This window comes from Carassius carassius, chromosome 23, assembly GCF_963082965.1.
Source record: "Carassius carassius chromosome 23, fCarCar2.1, whole genome shotgun sequence".
Taxonomy (NCBI): Eukaryota; Metazoa; Chordata; class Actinopteri; order Cypriniformes; family Cyprinidae; genus Carassius; species Carassius carassius.
In genome coordinates, this window is record NC_081777.1 from 14,911,971 (window position 1) to 14,928,598 (window position 16,628).

Here is a 16,628-nt window from a genome sequence, read left to right on the forward strand (position 1 = left end):
TATACATATATATATATATATATATATATATATATATATATATATATATATATATATATATATAAAATCCTATATAAAACCAAATATTTGAATGGCAGTGTACATACTGTAACTGGGAAATATTTAAATTGTTTGTACAGAATGTGGATCTCAATCAGTATCCAAATCACCTATAGGCAACTTTAGACAACCAATCAGCTGTCACAGAGCATTTTTTCATGTATTTGTAAATACTGTGTTGGTATTTTTCTGTTGTTAGATGTATCCATAGAAGCCTTCAGTGATTCATTCAGTCTGATTTTAATTATGTGGCACTGAATCTTGCCTCAGGAAATGTAATGTTAAGTTCCAGCATCCCTGAGACATCTTGCCAAACAACCTGACAGGCACAAGACTTTTACAGGAAACGTGCTTTGAATATTTCTGTTGCAATATCAGAGAATCAGACTTTGGTCAATAGTACTCTTCTTATGTTGCCTATCTCTCTTTCACCATCTTACGCATAAATTATTTAAACACAAAGAATGTTTTAGAAAGCAATAATATAATAATCTTTTTTTTTTAAGATATATATTTTTCAGAGTGGACACCATTTCAAGAGTACCATGCATGGAGGATTGTATTTTAAGCTAATGGTGATTTGTAGCATTTAATGTCCTCAGTACATTTTAAGGTAAAAAAAAAAAAAAAGATTTGTTCAAGTAGATTACCAAATTAATATTACTTAATTAAATATACAGTAACTTGTAAAATATACAGGCACCAATATGCCATGCCATAATACCTGAAACATCATCCCCATATAATTACAGTATATTTATGGATACTGCAGCTACTGTTTTTTGTTTTTTTTGTAAATATAAGGTTTTTTTTTTCAGTGCATAAATATGAACATTTATTGCACAATGTAATTCGAATATACTTCTGAAATTTGTGAAATAATTTAAAATATTCCTAGATTGTTGTTTTTCTGCATCTATATAAATTCTCATTAAAATGCTAAGTGAACAAATGTATGCATGGTATATGGTGTTGTCTAGAGTGGACAAATATATTTTCATGTATGGTACATCAGCTTCACCAATTACAATACCTCAGTAGAAGTGTTGTTGTTATATATTATTCTATTTAACCCTTTTTTTTACTGATATGAATGACCTTGAATTGAAGCCATAGATATTGTAGGGGTACCCCTATCTGTCACTTACAATTTATGCCGTCATAAAAAACACAATGATGTATAAAGAGGCAGTTACAGTATATAGAAATATGGGACAAAGTCACCAAAGCCATGTTGGTATTAATGAAAAATCACACCGAGAATTCTTGGTGAGAAATGGCTTTTAAAGCTTTGTCTTTTGTAGTGGACGCCAGCATCTGAGGGTTCACTGTATTGAAGATTGTGTTTACAGGATCAATGACATTAAAGAGGGAGTGAGTGAGAAACAGAGATAAAGAGAGAAATGGTCTCAGGGGAGAGATAATGAATTTATTCAAGGTCAAAAAACAGGTAATTTAAGAAGCTCCCAAGGTGATGTGTTGTTTGTCTTTAGAGGTCTTCCTGTCTGTAATCAAGCTTTATACATTTCCCAATACCCCTGTCTTCATTTCTGTGCAGTAATAAAAAGCATTTACAAACCAGTGGTTTTCATTGCTGCAAAGAATCATCTTTATACTCTGTCCTCAGACACTTGGTTTTACACACATTTCTTCTTAGACACACCAGCAGCCATTCTCATTTGCCCCAGCAATTTTCCAGCATGGTTGCCATAGTGATATGAAATAAGTAAAACTGCATAACAGATTTCTCTAATGTATGGCATCTGTCATTTTGCTGTGGGGAATATGGTTGTTGTGAAAGATCTGTTTGTGTTGATTAAAAGTAGTTAAGAAATAAATAATATAGAAATGGTTTAAGAATGAAAATAAAATGAAAATTGTCATTATTTAATCACTCTCGTGTTGTTCCAAACCTGTATGAGTTTCTTCTGCTGAACACAAAACAAGTTTTTTTTTAAGAATCCAACCAAACGGTAAATGGTAGCTATTGACCTACATAGATATTTTTTATTATTTTTTTTATTTTTTATTGTTTATTTATTTATTTATTTTTGGCTACTGTCAACTGTTTTGTTACTCATATTCTTCAAAATATCGTATTTTGTGTGCAACAGCTGAAATAAATTCATACAGATTTAGAAGTGATAGGTTATTTATTTATTTATTTTTTCCCTGCCCTGAGAATATTTTCTCTGTCCCCACAACAAAATTTAATTAAATTTAATTTAATTTAATTTATTTTTATTTTTTATTGTTTATTTATTTATTTATTTTTGGCTACTGTCAACTGTTTTGTTACTCATATTCTTCAAAATATCTTATTTTGTGTGCAACAGCTGAAATAAATTCATACAGATTTCGAAGTGATAGGTTATTTATTTATTTATTTTTTCCCTGCCCTGAGAATGTTTTCTCTGTCCCCACAACAAAATTTAATTTAATTTAATTTAATTTAATTTAATTTAATTTAATTTAATTTAATTTAATTTAATTTAATTTAATTTAATTTAATTTAATTTAATTTAATTTAATTTAATTTAATTTAATTTAATTTAATGGCCCCACCACAGTAATTATACACAAAAAATAGTATTAGTATAAAGATGTATAGATTTAATATAAATGTTTTTAATTGTATTTAATTAGATTTTATGTAAAATGTAAGTTAATTTAAAAAGTAATTTAAAGTAATTCTTTAAATTATTCTAAGTAGGTACTGTAGTCTTGTGTGTCGCATCAGGACACCAAGACATTTTACATTGATGAACAGATAATTATTTCAGTGCTTAATGAAGCACCAGGAGATTAAACATCTTAAACTCTGAGTCTGAGTGAAATGCTCTTTTTTTTAGTGAGCTAAACTGAAGAAGAATATTTGCCTTTGCTGTAAGATTGCATAGAAATGGACTCCAGTCTTCACTTCACTTCATTTTTCATGGAGTTTAATGTTCATGCATGTCCTAAGGCACAGTGTTTGAGTGTACATAAATGGGTTAGGTGTTCACAGAGTGCTGCTGAGTGAGTGTCTATCTGTCCTCCCACACTGTGGAGAACTGAGAGACATTCTGCCTGCCCTTCGGTCTTTTTCACCTAATTTTACAGTATGTCACACTAGGGTCCAAATGTGCCCTTTCTCACACATACTGTACAGTCTTTCACTTTCACTGTCACTTTCACTTTTCACTTTCAGTCGTGGCCAAAAGTTTTGAGAATTACATAAATATTAGTTTTCAAAAAGTTTGCTGCTAAACTGCTATTAGATCTTTGTTTCAGTTGTTTCTGTGATGTACTGAAATATAATTACAAGCACTTCATACGTTTCAAAGGCTTTTATCGACAATTACATGACATTTATGCAAAGAGTCAGTATTTGCAGTGTTGGCCCTTCTTTTTCAGGACCTCTGCAATTCGACTGGGCATGCTCTCAATCAACTTCTGGGCCAAATCCTGACTGATAGCAACCCATTCTTTCATAATCACTTCTTGGAGTTTGTCAGAATTAGTGGGTTTTTGTTTGTCCACCCGCCTCTTGAGGATTGACCACAAGTTCTCAATGGGATTAAGATCTGGGGAGTTTCCAGGCCATGGACCCAAAATTTCAACATTCTGGTCCCCGAGCCACTTAGTTATCACTTTAGCCTTATGGCACGGTGCTCCATCGTGCTGGAAAATGCATTGTTCTTCACCAAACTGTTGTTGGATTGTTGGAAGAAGTTGCTGTTCGAGGGTGTTTTGGTACCATTCTTTATTCATGGCTGTGTTTTTGAGCAGAATTGTGAGTGAGCCCACTCCCTTGGATGAGAAGCAACCCCACACATGAATGGTGTCAGGATGCTTTACTGTTGGCATGACACAGGACTGATGGTAGCGCTCACCTTTTCTTCTCCGGACAAGCCTTTTTCCAGATGCCCCAAACAATCGGAAAGGGGTTTCATCGGAGAATATGACTTTGCCCCAGTCCTCAGCAGTCCATTCACTATACTTTCTGCAGAAGATCAATCTGTCCCTGATGTTTTTTTTTGGAGAGAAGTGGCTTCTTTGCTGCCCCTTTTGACACCAGGCCATCTTCCAAAAGTCTTGGCCTCACTGTGCGTGCAGATGCGCTCACACCTGCCTGCTGCCATTCCTGAGCAAGCTCTGCACTGGTGGTAGTCCGATCCCGCAGCTGAATCCTCTTTAGGAGACGATCCTGGCGCTTGCTGGACTTTCTTGGACGCCCTGAAGCCTTCTTTACAAGAATTGAACCTCTTTCCTTGAAGTTCTTGATGATCCTATATATTGTTGATTTAGGTGCAATCTTAGTTGCCACAATATCCTTGCCTGTGAAGCCATTTTTATGCAACGCAATGATGGCTGCACGCGTTTCTTTGCAAGTCACCATGGTTAACAATGGAAGAACAATGATTTCAAGCATCACCCTCCTTTTAACATGTCAAGTCTGCCATTCTAACCCAATCAGCCTGACATAATGATCTCCAACCTTGTGCTCGTCAACATTCTCACCTGAGTTAACAAGACGATTACTGAAATTATCTCAGCAGGTCCTTTAATGACAGCAATGAAATGCAGTGGAAAGGTTTTTTTGGGATTAAGTTAATTTTCATGGCAAAGAAGGACTATGCAATTCATCTGATCACTCTTCATACCATTCTGGAGTATATGCAAATTGCTATTATAAAAACTTAAGCAGCAACTTTTCCAATTTCCAATATTTATGTAATTCTCAAAACTTTTGGCCACGACTGTACACACAACAGCGAATAAAACTAAGGCATTGTGCATTGAGGGTTTATGTTTGTTTGTAAAATTGTAAAAATAAAATCTAAAAAATAATGGATAAATCTAATGTGGCAAGACTGTAGCAAATACAGTCCATTCTTCTTGTGTGCAGTACCATTCACCCCATAAATGTTTTATTAAATCTTAAGCACTCTGCATTCAAATATGACAATATGTTAACAGGACTAAGGACAATCAGTGGTTTTTAGAAATCTTGCTATAGCTAATTGTTTCAAGTCTCATTTGTATTAAAATATGGTCTGTCTACACTTTGCACTTACCCTGCACATTATAAGATTATCACAGTCAATATTACCCACAATCATCTGGTGTTAATGCAGCCAGTAACTGGATACACAATGTACCCAATGGTCCCTGTTGATTTGGGAATGTGGAAAAGTCAATAGTGCCTCAGCCTTTGGGATCATACCAGGAGTTTTTAATTATTCAAGCTTCAGAATGTACTCCATAATCTCATTAGTTTAGTCAAGCAGTGAGGTATGGGTGTCTGGAAATAAATAGGCTTTTCAGACACCAGGGATAATGATGGCATCCAAGGTTATGTAATGGTGGCCCTCTAAGGGTTATTTGCCACTCAGGTGAAACTGCCATACATATAGTTCACTAACATACATATAAACAACATGTCAATGTTTTGTATTGGTCAAGTAGCATTGTTAAAAAAAAAATAACTGCTTTACTAGTATAAACCTGATATGCTGCATGAGTAGTTCATGATTGCATGGGTTCAACATTCACTTTCCTTAAATGTACAAGAAACAGGGCAGGTTATCCCTGACCTTACTGTCATTTTAGACTTATGTCACATTCACATTCTGTTAGTTGTGTCTCTGTGCAAGGTCTTGGCTTGTCTGCATGGCTGTAACAACCTTGAGAAAGAAATTGGCTGAGATTCCTAATCCATTCTAATAAATGAAATCAAGGTGACTACAACCGAAGATGCTAGCCACAGAGTGGAAAAGAAATTGTCATTTGTGTGTTTTGAGCATCCATATTCAATGATTTCTTGTGCAAATACATTGTTCTAGAAGTATTTGGACACTTAAGTCACACTTAAATGTTATTATTGTTTATATATTGTTTAACACAAAGGAATACCACATTAAGTCTTGTATGCCCACTGTTTAATCAGTTTATTTGATCAAAACACAGTAATATTTTGAAATATTATTACAATTTAAAATAATAGTTTTATGTTTTAATATATGTTAAACTGTAATTTATTCCTGTGAGGGCAAAGCTGAATTTTTAGCAGTCATTACTAAAAAAAAGGGCAAACTTTTGGATGCAAGTGTATATTTTGTCAGAATTATTCAAAGGTTTGCAGTTTGATTTATCTTTTAAAATTGAGGATTGTTTTGTAATTTACTGAAAAAAAAGTTTACTGAATATAAATTCCACTTGCAACAACGTTGTTTTAGTGTGGTAACAAAATACTTCTCGGAAACACTGTATATTTGCCAAAGTATAAACATTATAGACCCAAAAAAGCTCCATGGCAAATAAATGGCTTTTCCTGTGGGAAAATTTCTGTAAACTAACATCTTACTCTTTCCCATAAGGCAATTTTTGAACATGCATTTTCAACCAATCAGAACTCAAGCTTAAGTTTTTATACTCCAGTGAAAAAAAGTCTTTCCCCAGTCACATTTGCAGAGAGATCAAATATGTGCTGTTGAGGTCAGGGAGAGGACAGAGGGATCTTGTCATACTGTGTTGCCATGTCTCTGATGCCATCTCTATTGCTTGCATAGTAATTATCATCTTTGTCGGACAGGTTCTGATGCAAATCAAACACTATTGTGTTTCACGTCTTTCAGTGATTGGTAGATCACCACCACCTCCACACCACTCAAAAGAAGTCCTCTGACTCACGTACACCTGGACGCTCAGCTACTGATTGAGTATTTATGGTGTGAAATGGTCTGTGGAGTGCAGCTCATCAGGAGAGTAGCAGCAATTTTAACAGAATTTTTGAATACAGTGGTCCACAGCATGAGTGGTTAATGTGCCTAATCTGTAATTGTGCCCCTCTTCAAATATGTCCTGCTATTACCATTTATCACATGCAGAAACATTGGAGCCAACGCTCATATGTGAGTGCCAAAATGGCTCAAAAAGGTGTCATACGGCCCAAAGAACGATCCAGATAAAAAAGGGACACAGTTGAGGTTGCTGGCCTGTGCAGTAATTGTTCTGTGATTCGTGTGGGCGGCAAAAATTGGATCTGAGAAATTAGATGTGCTGTCATGGCACTTGTTCACATGTTAATCGCAATAAATTTTTAGCAGTTAATGTTTGATTCTGAAGCAAAAGAGGGTGAGACACCTAGGGGCAGTTTGAAGCTTAGCAGACTATTACGGAGCAATACAACAGATGTAACTGCTGCTACTGTGAAAAAAAATAGCCTTTTGTGGAAACATTTTAATTGAAACTTATTCCACTCGCTGTGGTTTCCATAGACATAGCCAAGCTTTGAAGAGCTTCCTGGTTTAATTAGCAACTTTGGGCAAATGGTAAGAGTCATAAAATTTTCACTGCTCAATTGAGCAATATTGATTTGAGACCCACAGTTATAGCGGAAAAAAATTGAGTGTGATCTCTTGTCGATCAGTAAATTCACTCATAAGAGGAGGAAGAGGGCTGGAGTTTGCAGTTGAAGGCATTTTGGCAGGGAGTACTTAACTGGTTAAAGGCACCCAGGTATAATAATTTATTTATATTTTTTGCCTTCAGTCTTATTTCCTTTTACACTGTCGGGATGCTCACAAGCTCAGCAGTAACATCCAGCTTTACAAGGGAGACATTGTCCCCAAAGTACTTTAAGTAATGCTAAGAATACTGTACAGGCACTGAGGAGTCATATATTAGAGTGATTCCAGATCGGGAGCTTCAATTAGCACTCCAGCACTCAAGCAGATGTCAATTGATTTGTACTGAATTTAAATGAGGTCAGAATAGTGTCAACCGTCTCAAAGTAGCTAATACACGAGAATTAATAACAGAGATTGTCGTGTCTCCTTTCATTTGTCTCAAATGTGTATTTTGTATGTTTGATTATATATGTGTGTGTAGGTCTGTAGGTTTGTGTTGTGCTGAATATACCCCCTTTACACAAATATCTACATAACACCAAATAAATTAGACACTGAAGCGATAAATTTATTGTTTTAAGGTTAGTCACATTGAAAAACAGTGTGGGTCCACTTTATTTTACAGTACATGTACGATAAAAGTACTGGTTAATACAAGGGAACTACACGGGTTAGGATTAGGTTTAGGGTTAAGTTCAGGGTTATTACCTAGTTATTACCCAGTTATTGTATTGTAGTTACTATAAGAAGTATAAAGTGTGCACAAGTGCTGCCAACATTGTTTAGATTTAATACAACTCTTCAATTACCTTTATACCTCATTCCTTGCAAATTAGGAACTTTGCAACTATTAAAAAAAAGTATTTTCTCTGAAATAATGTATGTTTGAATTTATTACATTTACCATGCTGACATTGTCAGGTGACCTTCAACATTAGTCGTATCATGCCATTTACATTTTTTTTTTTAAATCAAGTCTTTTTATTTTTCACTTTTCTTGGTGGAAGCATAAAGACTTCCACAGATTTTCCACAAACTCTTTTTATTTATTTTTTTGCTATTATATTGAGGATTATGAATTTTCATTTACCCACACTGCTTTTCGCATAATACATATAGTATGGAAGTAGATGGATTTGGATGTAGGGAATATTTATTTTTATTTTTATTTTTTCAAACAGTTTTCCTAAACAAACCTCCCATCTGCAGTTGATTGAACAAACAGATAATTCTACCTTAAACTGACAATGTTGGTTGAGTCAGTGTTGCTGGTTTGGATATTCAAACAAACAGACCAATGTTTTGATAATGCCACAATGCATTGTAGTAAGTTGTAATTAGGGTTGGTTATTGTTTGGTTCTTTTGATACCAGTGGCAAATTGATACATTTAAAATGGTACCGGTGCCTGAACCGATACTAAAAACAAAACCAAAAAATGGTACACTGGAGAAAAACATTAATTATCATATATCTGAGTCACATTTCTTTTAAGAGAAGTTTTATTTTTCATATGTAATGTCTGTTTCACTCATACTGGACAACGGAGGGCGCACTTGCGCAGAAACTCCACATATGCATCACAGGACTAATAGAACTAATGACGTTCCAGGAAATTACATCGGAATGTGAAAGCAACATGGACATTGACGTTACAACAAATATGTTGGATTTGTATTATCAGAGCTTTCCGAAATTGCGTTAAATGCAGTATTATTTATGATAGCAGTATAATTTAACTACCAATCATTGTGCAGTGATGATGCTCCTTACATGCATTTCAGAGCACCAGTGGGTGAATATTTCAGCTGGCAGCTCAGGCATTTAAGTAAGGCACTGAAAGTGGTAACGATCATAAAGGGTTTTGGTACCCAATCCTAGTAGTAATCAGCCATCAAATATCTTTGTAAACTTATTTGTAGTGGCTTTTGCATATTTAGCTGTGATACAAGAAAGTATTTTAACCTAAAATTACACAAATCACCTTTAAAGGGCTTGAATATGTTTTTAACCCCACTGTTACCTTCAAAAGATCTTTTAACGGCTTTCAATTTAGCATTTGTTGGTTTTAGGCTTAGCGCTGAAAGAGTGTTGAACTCATGTGTGCACAGGTGCACGAAACATTGCACTTGGTCTGTGTCACAGATATTACACTCCACAGCAGTGGAGCAAGAGCGCGATACGCTGGAAAAGAAAGAGAGCGAGGCAGATAAAGGGAGGTAGAGAGCGCTTTAAACAGACGTGGACGACTACCTACTGCTCATTCCCCCAGAGCTGTAGCGCAGATGAAGCATCACTGCTGAGCTCACCAAAAAAAGAGAAAAACAGATCTAAAGAGAAAAGAGAGGAAAAGACAGGGAAACAGAGAAAGAAAAAGCAGGTCAGAAGCTCATTAGAAGCTTGAATTATTATAAGCTGTATAGTGAATGAATGTGTGTGAGAGAGAGTGTAAGAAAAGAGGAAGACCTCAGAAGAGAGGAGAGAAGTGTCAGCAGAGCTGTGGATTTATGCTGTCCGATCTTGACATCGCTCCCTCCTTTCCTCCTCCTCTCCTCCCCCCTTCAGCAGGCGGGCTTTTTGTGGCTGACCATGCGAGGATCCTCTCAGTGCCACGGGAATCTCCTCTCCACCTTCGGACATTTCTGCAGCTCTCGTTCTGTGGCTCACTGACCCCGATGCAGCCTTAAATAGTTGTATTTTTCACGAGGGAACATCTTGGACAAGGAGCAACACAACTTTTGGACTGTGTAGACGTCTCCTTTTTCCTTGTGCTCAATAATTGATGCGGTTTCTCTGCTGCTGCTTTGACTGTATTCACAAGACGGGATCAGGGAGGAAGGTCGGGACTGTGACCCCTGCATGATCCCTCAGTGTGTCCTCTCTGTGTTGTAGACTGTATCTTCTTCATCCACCTCATCCAGCATGCAGGTCTCCATCGCTTGCACAGACCACAATCTGAAGGGTCGAAATGGGGACCATGGAAAAACGAACACCACCAGCCCCAACGTGGTGAACGCGGCACGGGCAAAGTTCCGCACAGTCGCCATCATCGCACGGAGCTTCGGGTCTTTTACCCCACGCCACCACATCTCCCTCAAAGAGTCCACCGGCAAGCTCACCGGCATGAAGTACCGGTATGTCTCTCTCTCCCTCCTTAACAACTTTTCTTCATTTCCATTTCGTCCTTCCAGTGATCCCTTCACCTTTGGCTTTTTCTTTTGCTGGAATGGTGAATGGAGAACTGGATCCTCTCAAACTCTTTTGAGATCAGTTTTAAGAAGATCAGTATTAGCTGCTTAAGGCTTTGACATGATGTTTGGTATGAATTGTGGTCCAGGTGATATATTTGTCACTGTCCATCACTTAAAGGATGTTACTGTTCATCATAGATAGAGCGTTTCATCAGTATGAAATATGGGTTTGACCCATTCTTGATCTCTTTGCTCTGTTCATCTTTGTTAGCTGAGCTCACTCTGTTAGCTCTGAGTTCCTCGGGACAAACAAACCATCATTTTTTGCTATTCCATATTTACATTCAAGGAAGCACAGTTCTCAGATTGACGATTCATTACATGCTGGGAATATCCAGACAGTTGATTCTTTGGAGTGTTTCCCCTCTCCCTGTTCTAGTAGAGCATAATTGTAGCTGTTTTTTTCTTTGTTTATCCATGATCATTTTCTATTTGTGATGTTGCTTGATTTGATGCAATATTTTCAGTGATTTCAGGGTATTTTCTACCTTCTCTTCTGCACATGTTCTGGACTCTGGTGGGATGTGCTGTGCGAGTGTGCGCAGGTGCCTAATTGCAGAATAATGTTTCTAAATGCAAATGTTATGTGGACCACATTAGTGTCTTTCACCTGATGTCCTGTATCAGCACATCACACACAGAATGTTAAAGCAGTGGTCATGCTAGGCTTAATTACTTTGTTACCCTGAAATGATGATGGCTCTAGGGTTTCCGATTTTAATAATTTACAAATAATAATAATAATAATTGTACTATGCACTTTATGTTCCTGCAACATAGCAAACACCACAGCTTTGATATTTGGACTTTTGCACAAAGTCAATAGGTTAATTTGTGCTTTTTAGATCTATTGCTCAATCTTTATGCTACACTCTTGACCATTAGGGTTAATTGTACCATATTGTCACTGGGGCAGTAGCTTCATGTTTATACTGTACCTTATTTACCCCAACAAGTTAATAGTAGCACCTTATAAGGTTAAATATTACTACTCTGAGGTACTAATATGCATATTTTAGTGGAACAGAGTGGTCCCTTTATGGGTACTGCTACTGTGACAAGCTGTTATAACTACAAAGGTACAATTTTTTGTGAATTGAGTTCACCGAATGTAAACTTTGGTACACATAAGTATGAAAATTAATGAAAATGTCCAAGTGAAACAGGATATACAGTACAATGAGAAAAATTAAGGGCATGACTCGATTTTATCCATTGGGAATTGATTGGAATGTGAGAAGTGACAGGGGGTTGAACCCGACAGGGTTTATGACAGGAGACTGGAAAATTGGACTTTTGGCAAGGTATTTTGATGAAGGAATTATGAAGAAAAGCATTTGTCTTTGAAAAAAGCATGCACTGAACCAGGCCCAGTAAGATCAGGAAGGTGTATTAGGAAGGAAAATATAATTAGTAATATTGATTATTCGTTAATATTATGTTGTATTTATCTTATCTTATCTTATCTTATCTTATCTTATCTTATCTTATCTTATCTTATCTTATCTTATCTTATCTTATCTTGTCTTGTCTTGTCTTGTCTTGTGAATCTGAGATGACATGCTTTCTCTAGAAATAAGCTCAAACAGCCATTGAACCATTTTTGTTGTTGTTTGTATTTGATTACTATAAGTATCTGAGTAGAGCAGATGCACCAAATTTGAACAAGTGTATGTATGTGTGTGTGTGGTGAGTTTGGTGGTGTGTATCTGACAGTATACAGACTGTAATGTCTTCTCTTTTGTTCCTTCTTCTGATCCTTTACAGTCACTCTCCAGGGATTTTTGACCTCAGACCAGCCCTGTCATTTCTAGAGATAGATATTTTGGTCATTTTGTCTGCTTGAGTACTCGATAGATAAATTAACTAAGTACTTTGGGGTTGGTGGGTCATTCTCCGCCATTATTTAATCTACTATATGTATGAGAAATGAGATGGTTATCTCAGTGGCATATTAAGTCAGCCCCAGACCCATATGCAAAAAATAATAATATTTTTATGGCATCCCCCCAAACGTTATGGGCTCTAACTCGGTTAACTTAAATATTGTTGATTTTTCTGAAGTAAATAACATAATGTGAATCATGACTATTCACAAGCTGTTTTATTTACAGTATAGGCTAAATGTTTAGCTTTATTCTTAAAATATTATGAAATTAATCTTATTTATTTAGATATTTTTCAAAGTGCTACAAAAAATGCTGCTGAATAGGCTAATTAATGCAAAAACAAAAATTTGGCACAGCGGCCAAATTAATTTTTTTAAATAAATAAATAATCAATACAAAATAGTGAAGGGATATTTGAACTATTTGTTAATAAACTAATGTTTTCTGATTTGGTGTTGCAAAAATTAATTTGACTAACCTGACTTGCCATCTTTCATTTTTAGATTTAAAGAATTTAAATTATTTTGTTTTAAAATAATAATTTTATAGTATTCTATAGATATATTTATCATGTCGGTGAAGCGCTCCTGCTCAAAACAGAAATCGCATCCTGTTTGTTTTCCTTATTTTACAAAAGCACAACGTTTTGTTGATATAGTGAGTCCACACAAATAAAAGTAGACCCTTTGCAGTTCTAAATGATGTATACTCTTACCTTTATGAGCACAAATGATGACATATTTTTAAGTTTCTACTGTTATTATAAATAAATCTAAATGCAAGTGATCCTGCTGGCGCCTCCATGCCCTGCAAAGCGTGCTTTAGCTTCCACTCTCTGTACAAACGATTGGATATGCGCCTAACAGCGCTCATCTATCTAGGTGAAATGTTTAAATGAATACTGTGAAATGCATGAAGTGTTTTATGTCTGTTTATTTTAGTCAAGTCGTGTTGGTTTGAGAAGGCTAAATTGATCAAACATTATGATCAACTCACTGTCTGCCGATGGCTGCTTAGTCGTTCCTTTAAAAAACGAAAACTTGAGTTTAACAAACATAAAATGTTCCAAACATATTCTCCTTCTAAATTAAGTTAATAAAGAAATGAAAAGAAATATGACCACTTTGCCATTAAAAACCAAAACTGAACTATTCTAATAGCTGTGTAATGGGGAAGAGAGAGAGAGAGAGAGAGAAAAAAGACATGGGAATCAGTCGGACTTGGGCCGAGAATTCTCATAAGCCGTCAGACAAGGGCCAGGCGCATGCAGGGCTCTATTTGTTACCACGTTTTAATTAATAATTGCCCCTGGTTCAGCGGGCCCCCTAACTGCCTGGGCCCATATGCATCTCCATTCCCAGACACTACGCCACTGCGTTGTCTCCTCCTTACAGCACATCCTGGGGTTTATATGGGTCTCAAACCAAGTTTTTAAGATTGAAAAAAGTTAAGAATAAAGAACACCTCTCTACAGCCCTGTGTTCTGTTCCATTTGGTTGCGTGGCATGTAGCTGTTTGAAAGGAAGAACACGTCCTGTGTGTCGCCCTCTAATCCTCTCCAGACAGAGTGTTGAGTTGTTCTTCCCCTGTACTCAAAGTCATCATGTACAGTGTTGATACAACTTCTGGCTGATGAATTGCACCACAAGGTACCGATCAAAATAACACTGTAATCAGTCACAAGCTAGTGTTGTTGTTACTTAATTTTAATAAGTGTCAAATATTTTGAAGTTGAAAAACATTTGCTGTTGCATCCAAGTGCTTGAGTACCCAACTTACCATAGTAGGGTTGCACAGCGGTGTTATTTTAATATTTATTAATATTTTGAATTAGTTTTATTCTTAATACTTTGAAAAAAATATATATATTTTAATTTAATAAAAAAAATCGGTGTTAATTCCAAATTCAGTGTGTTTTAATATTATTATTAGTTTCTCTTAAATATTTATATTTAGCTTTATTTTTATTTGAGTAAATTTATTTGTATTATTATTATTAGGTTCTAATTTATTTTTTTCATCTTTAATATACATTACTTTATTTCAAAAATATTTCAGTAAACATTTTTTAATAGTTGTAGTTAACACAGATATAATGTATAGATATGGAACTTCTAGAAGATATGTTAAAGGTCCCATATAATGCATTGATATAATTTTTTTTAAAATTGTTCTCTGATTTCTGAGTGTGTAAGTTAAGTTTATCTCAAAATACCCAACAGATAATTTTTTTATAGCTTGTTGAAATTGCCACTTTTAGGGTATGAGCCAAAACGCGCTGTTTATGTGTACACTAAGTAGACATTCAAAAGGCCCTTTTTACGTACCGCCGCGGCGGCGGTATAAAGTGCATTTGCGCTTTAACCACAAGTTATCAAACAAGTGCATCAAAGCACATTTTCGCTAATAGATGTCGGTTTTGCCTCACTGATGTGTTAGATTTGATGGCTTCAGTCAGGGAAAATGAAAGAAAAACACTGTAGTTAAAATATTTAATATTTAAGACAGACGAAAAGTTTGGTTCTTATGAAGTTATGTGCATTTCTTAGAACGAATTCAAGCAGGATAAATGTCAAGCCTGTGCCTGTGCTTATATTTTCTCTAAGCTACATGGTATTAAACCATATTTTAGATTTGACACATTTAAAAAGTTGTGCAGTATTATTTATATTATATTAATTATGCGTTATATTATTCAAAAGAAATTGTGGTTTACTTTGCATCGGAGCATTAAAAGTGGTAGCCTATTTTAGGGGGGTAGGCTCAGGGGCGCTGCAAAAGATCCAGGGCCCTATGCATAGGCAGTCCTAATGGGCCCCCACCTTGAAAATATATATTCCAGACTTTTCAAGGGCCCTCTCTTCCTTTGGGGCCCTGGTTATCCGTACTGGTTTTACCCCCAGTCCGACGCCCCTGGGTAGGCTACATGGATTAATATGCAAAATGTCAATATTTTCATATATTATGCCTATATTTTAATTTATATTTTCAATATAAATATATTTTTTCCTTTAATAAAACAACATGCATTTTTGTTATTCATTACCTGTCCTTTAACTTATTGGGGAAAAAACATTTGTCTGTAAACTGATTAAGAAATTGTTGCATGTTTAAACATGAATCACTGTATAATTTCGTTCCCATTATTTATGCCTAATTTGCCTAAAACAAGAAACGAATAAAATTAAACCTGCACGATTAAATCTTTGAAACTCTAATAAATGGACGGATTAATAAACTGTCCTCACGATTAAACTCAAGTTCTCTCATTATAATCAACAAAATACACAAGATGTAAAAAATAGCTTTAGTAATTGACAACTTAAGTGATTTTAAAGGGAGCCTTCTTTACTTGCTTTTAAAGTTGGGCAATAGCATATGGCCTAATTTTAGAAAAAAAAAATCTGATTTATGATTTAAACTGATTTTTAAATCAATATTCAAATGATGAGGAAATTTTAAAAAACAAGTTTTAACATAGTTCTTTATCATTCATTAGCAGTCAAATTTATAACTGCAACAAGATGATTAAAAAAACAGTAATGTTATTACCTTAATGCTGGAAAGACCTTTATTTTTATTTATTTATTTATTTAATACTAGCCCATCATGCATCTAACCATCCACTTTGCGTTAAGAGCTGTTAAGAGTAAAACTGGCAGCTCAGCAGTGAGTCGGTGACACGGACGGAGGACCTGTTCATATATTTTCTAGTCTATATTTCCATCTCGTTATGCTGCTGGTTTAGTTTTTTTTTTGTTTTTTGTTTTTTTCTTATAGAACTTATTTGTAAATAGAGCAGACACTTTCTGTGTGTCTACACCAGACGCGAGAGTTGTCACCCGTGCCCCACAGCGAAAAGTGTGTCTAAACTTGATGACATCACATATAATCATCTGAACACAGTGTCAGTACAATTCATCATAAACAGAACGAGCATCAGTTCACTGATGGGGATCGTGTCCAGTGTATCCATCACTGGGTTCTGCTGTCTTTTGTTGGATCGCTCCACTTGTGTCCGGAGTAGACCTGGGG

The 16,628-nt window shown here is 35.6% G+C and overlaps 1 protein-coding gene across 4 annotated transcripts in view; it reads left to right on the forward strand.

Moving 5' to 3' along the window:
• LOC132101360 (voltage-gated potassium channel subunit beta-1-like) overlaps positions 1 to 16,628 on the forward strand; it is a 170,429-nt gene that overhangs the window by 36,985 nt on the left and 116,816 nt on the right. The window contains exon 1 of one of the 4 annotated variants that reach the window (XM_059506255.1): positions 9,092 to 10,587. The exons of the other annotated variants lie outside the window; for them this stretch is intronic. Coding sequence (XP_059362238.1) covers positions 10,376 to 10,587 — 212 coding nt within the window. The 5' untranslated portion in view covers positions 9,092 to 10,375. Of the gene's footprint in view, positions 1 to 9,091; positions 10,588 to 16,628 lie in introns of those variants that run through there. 4 annotated transcript variants of the gene reach the window in all.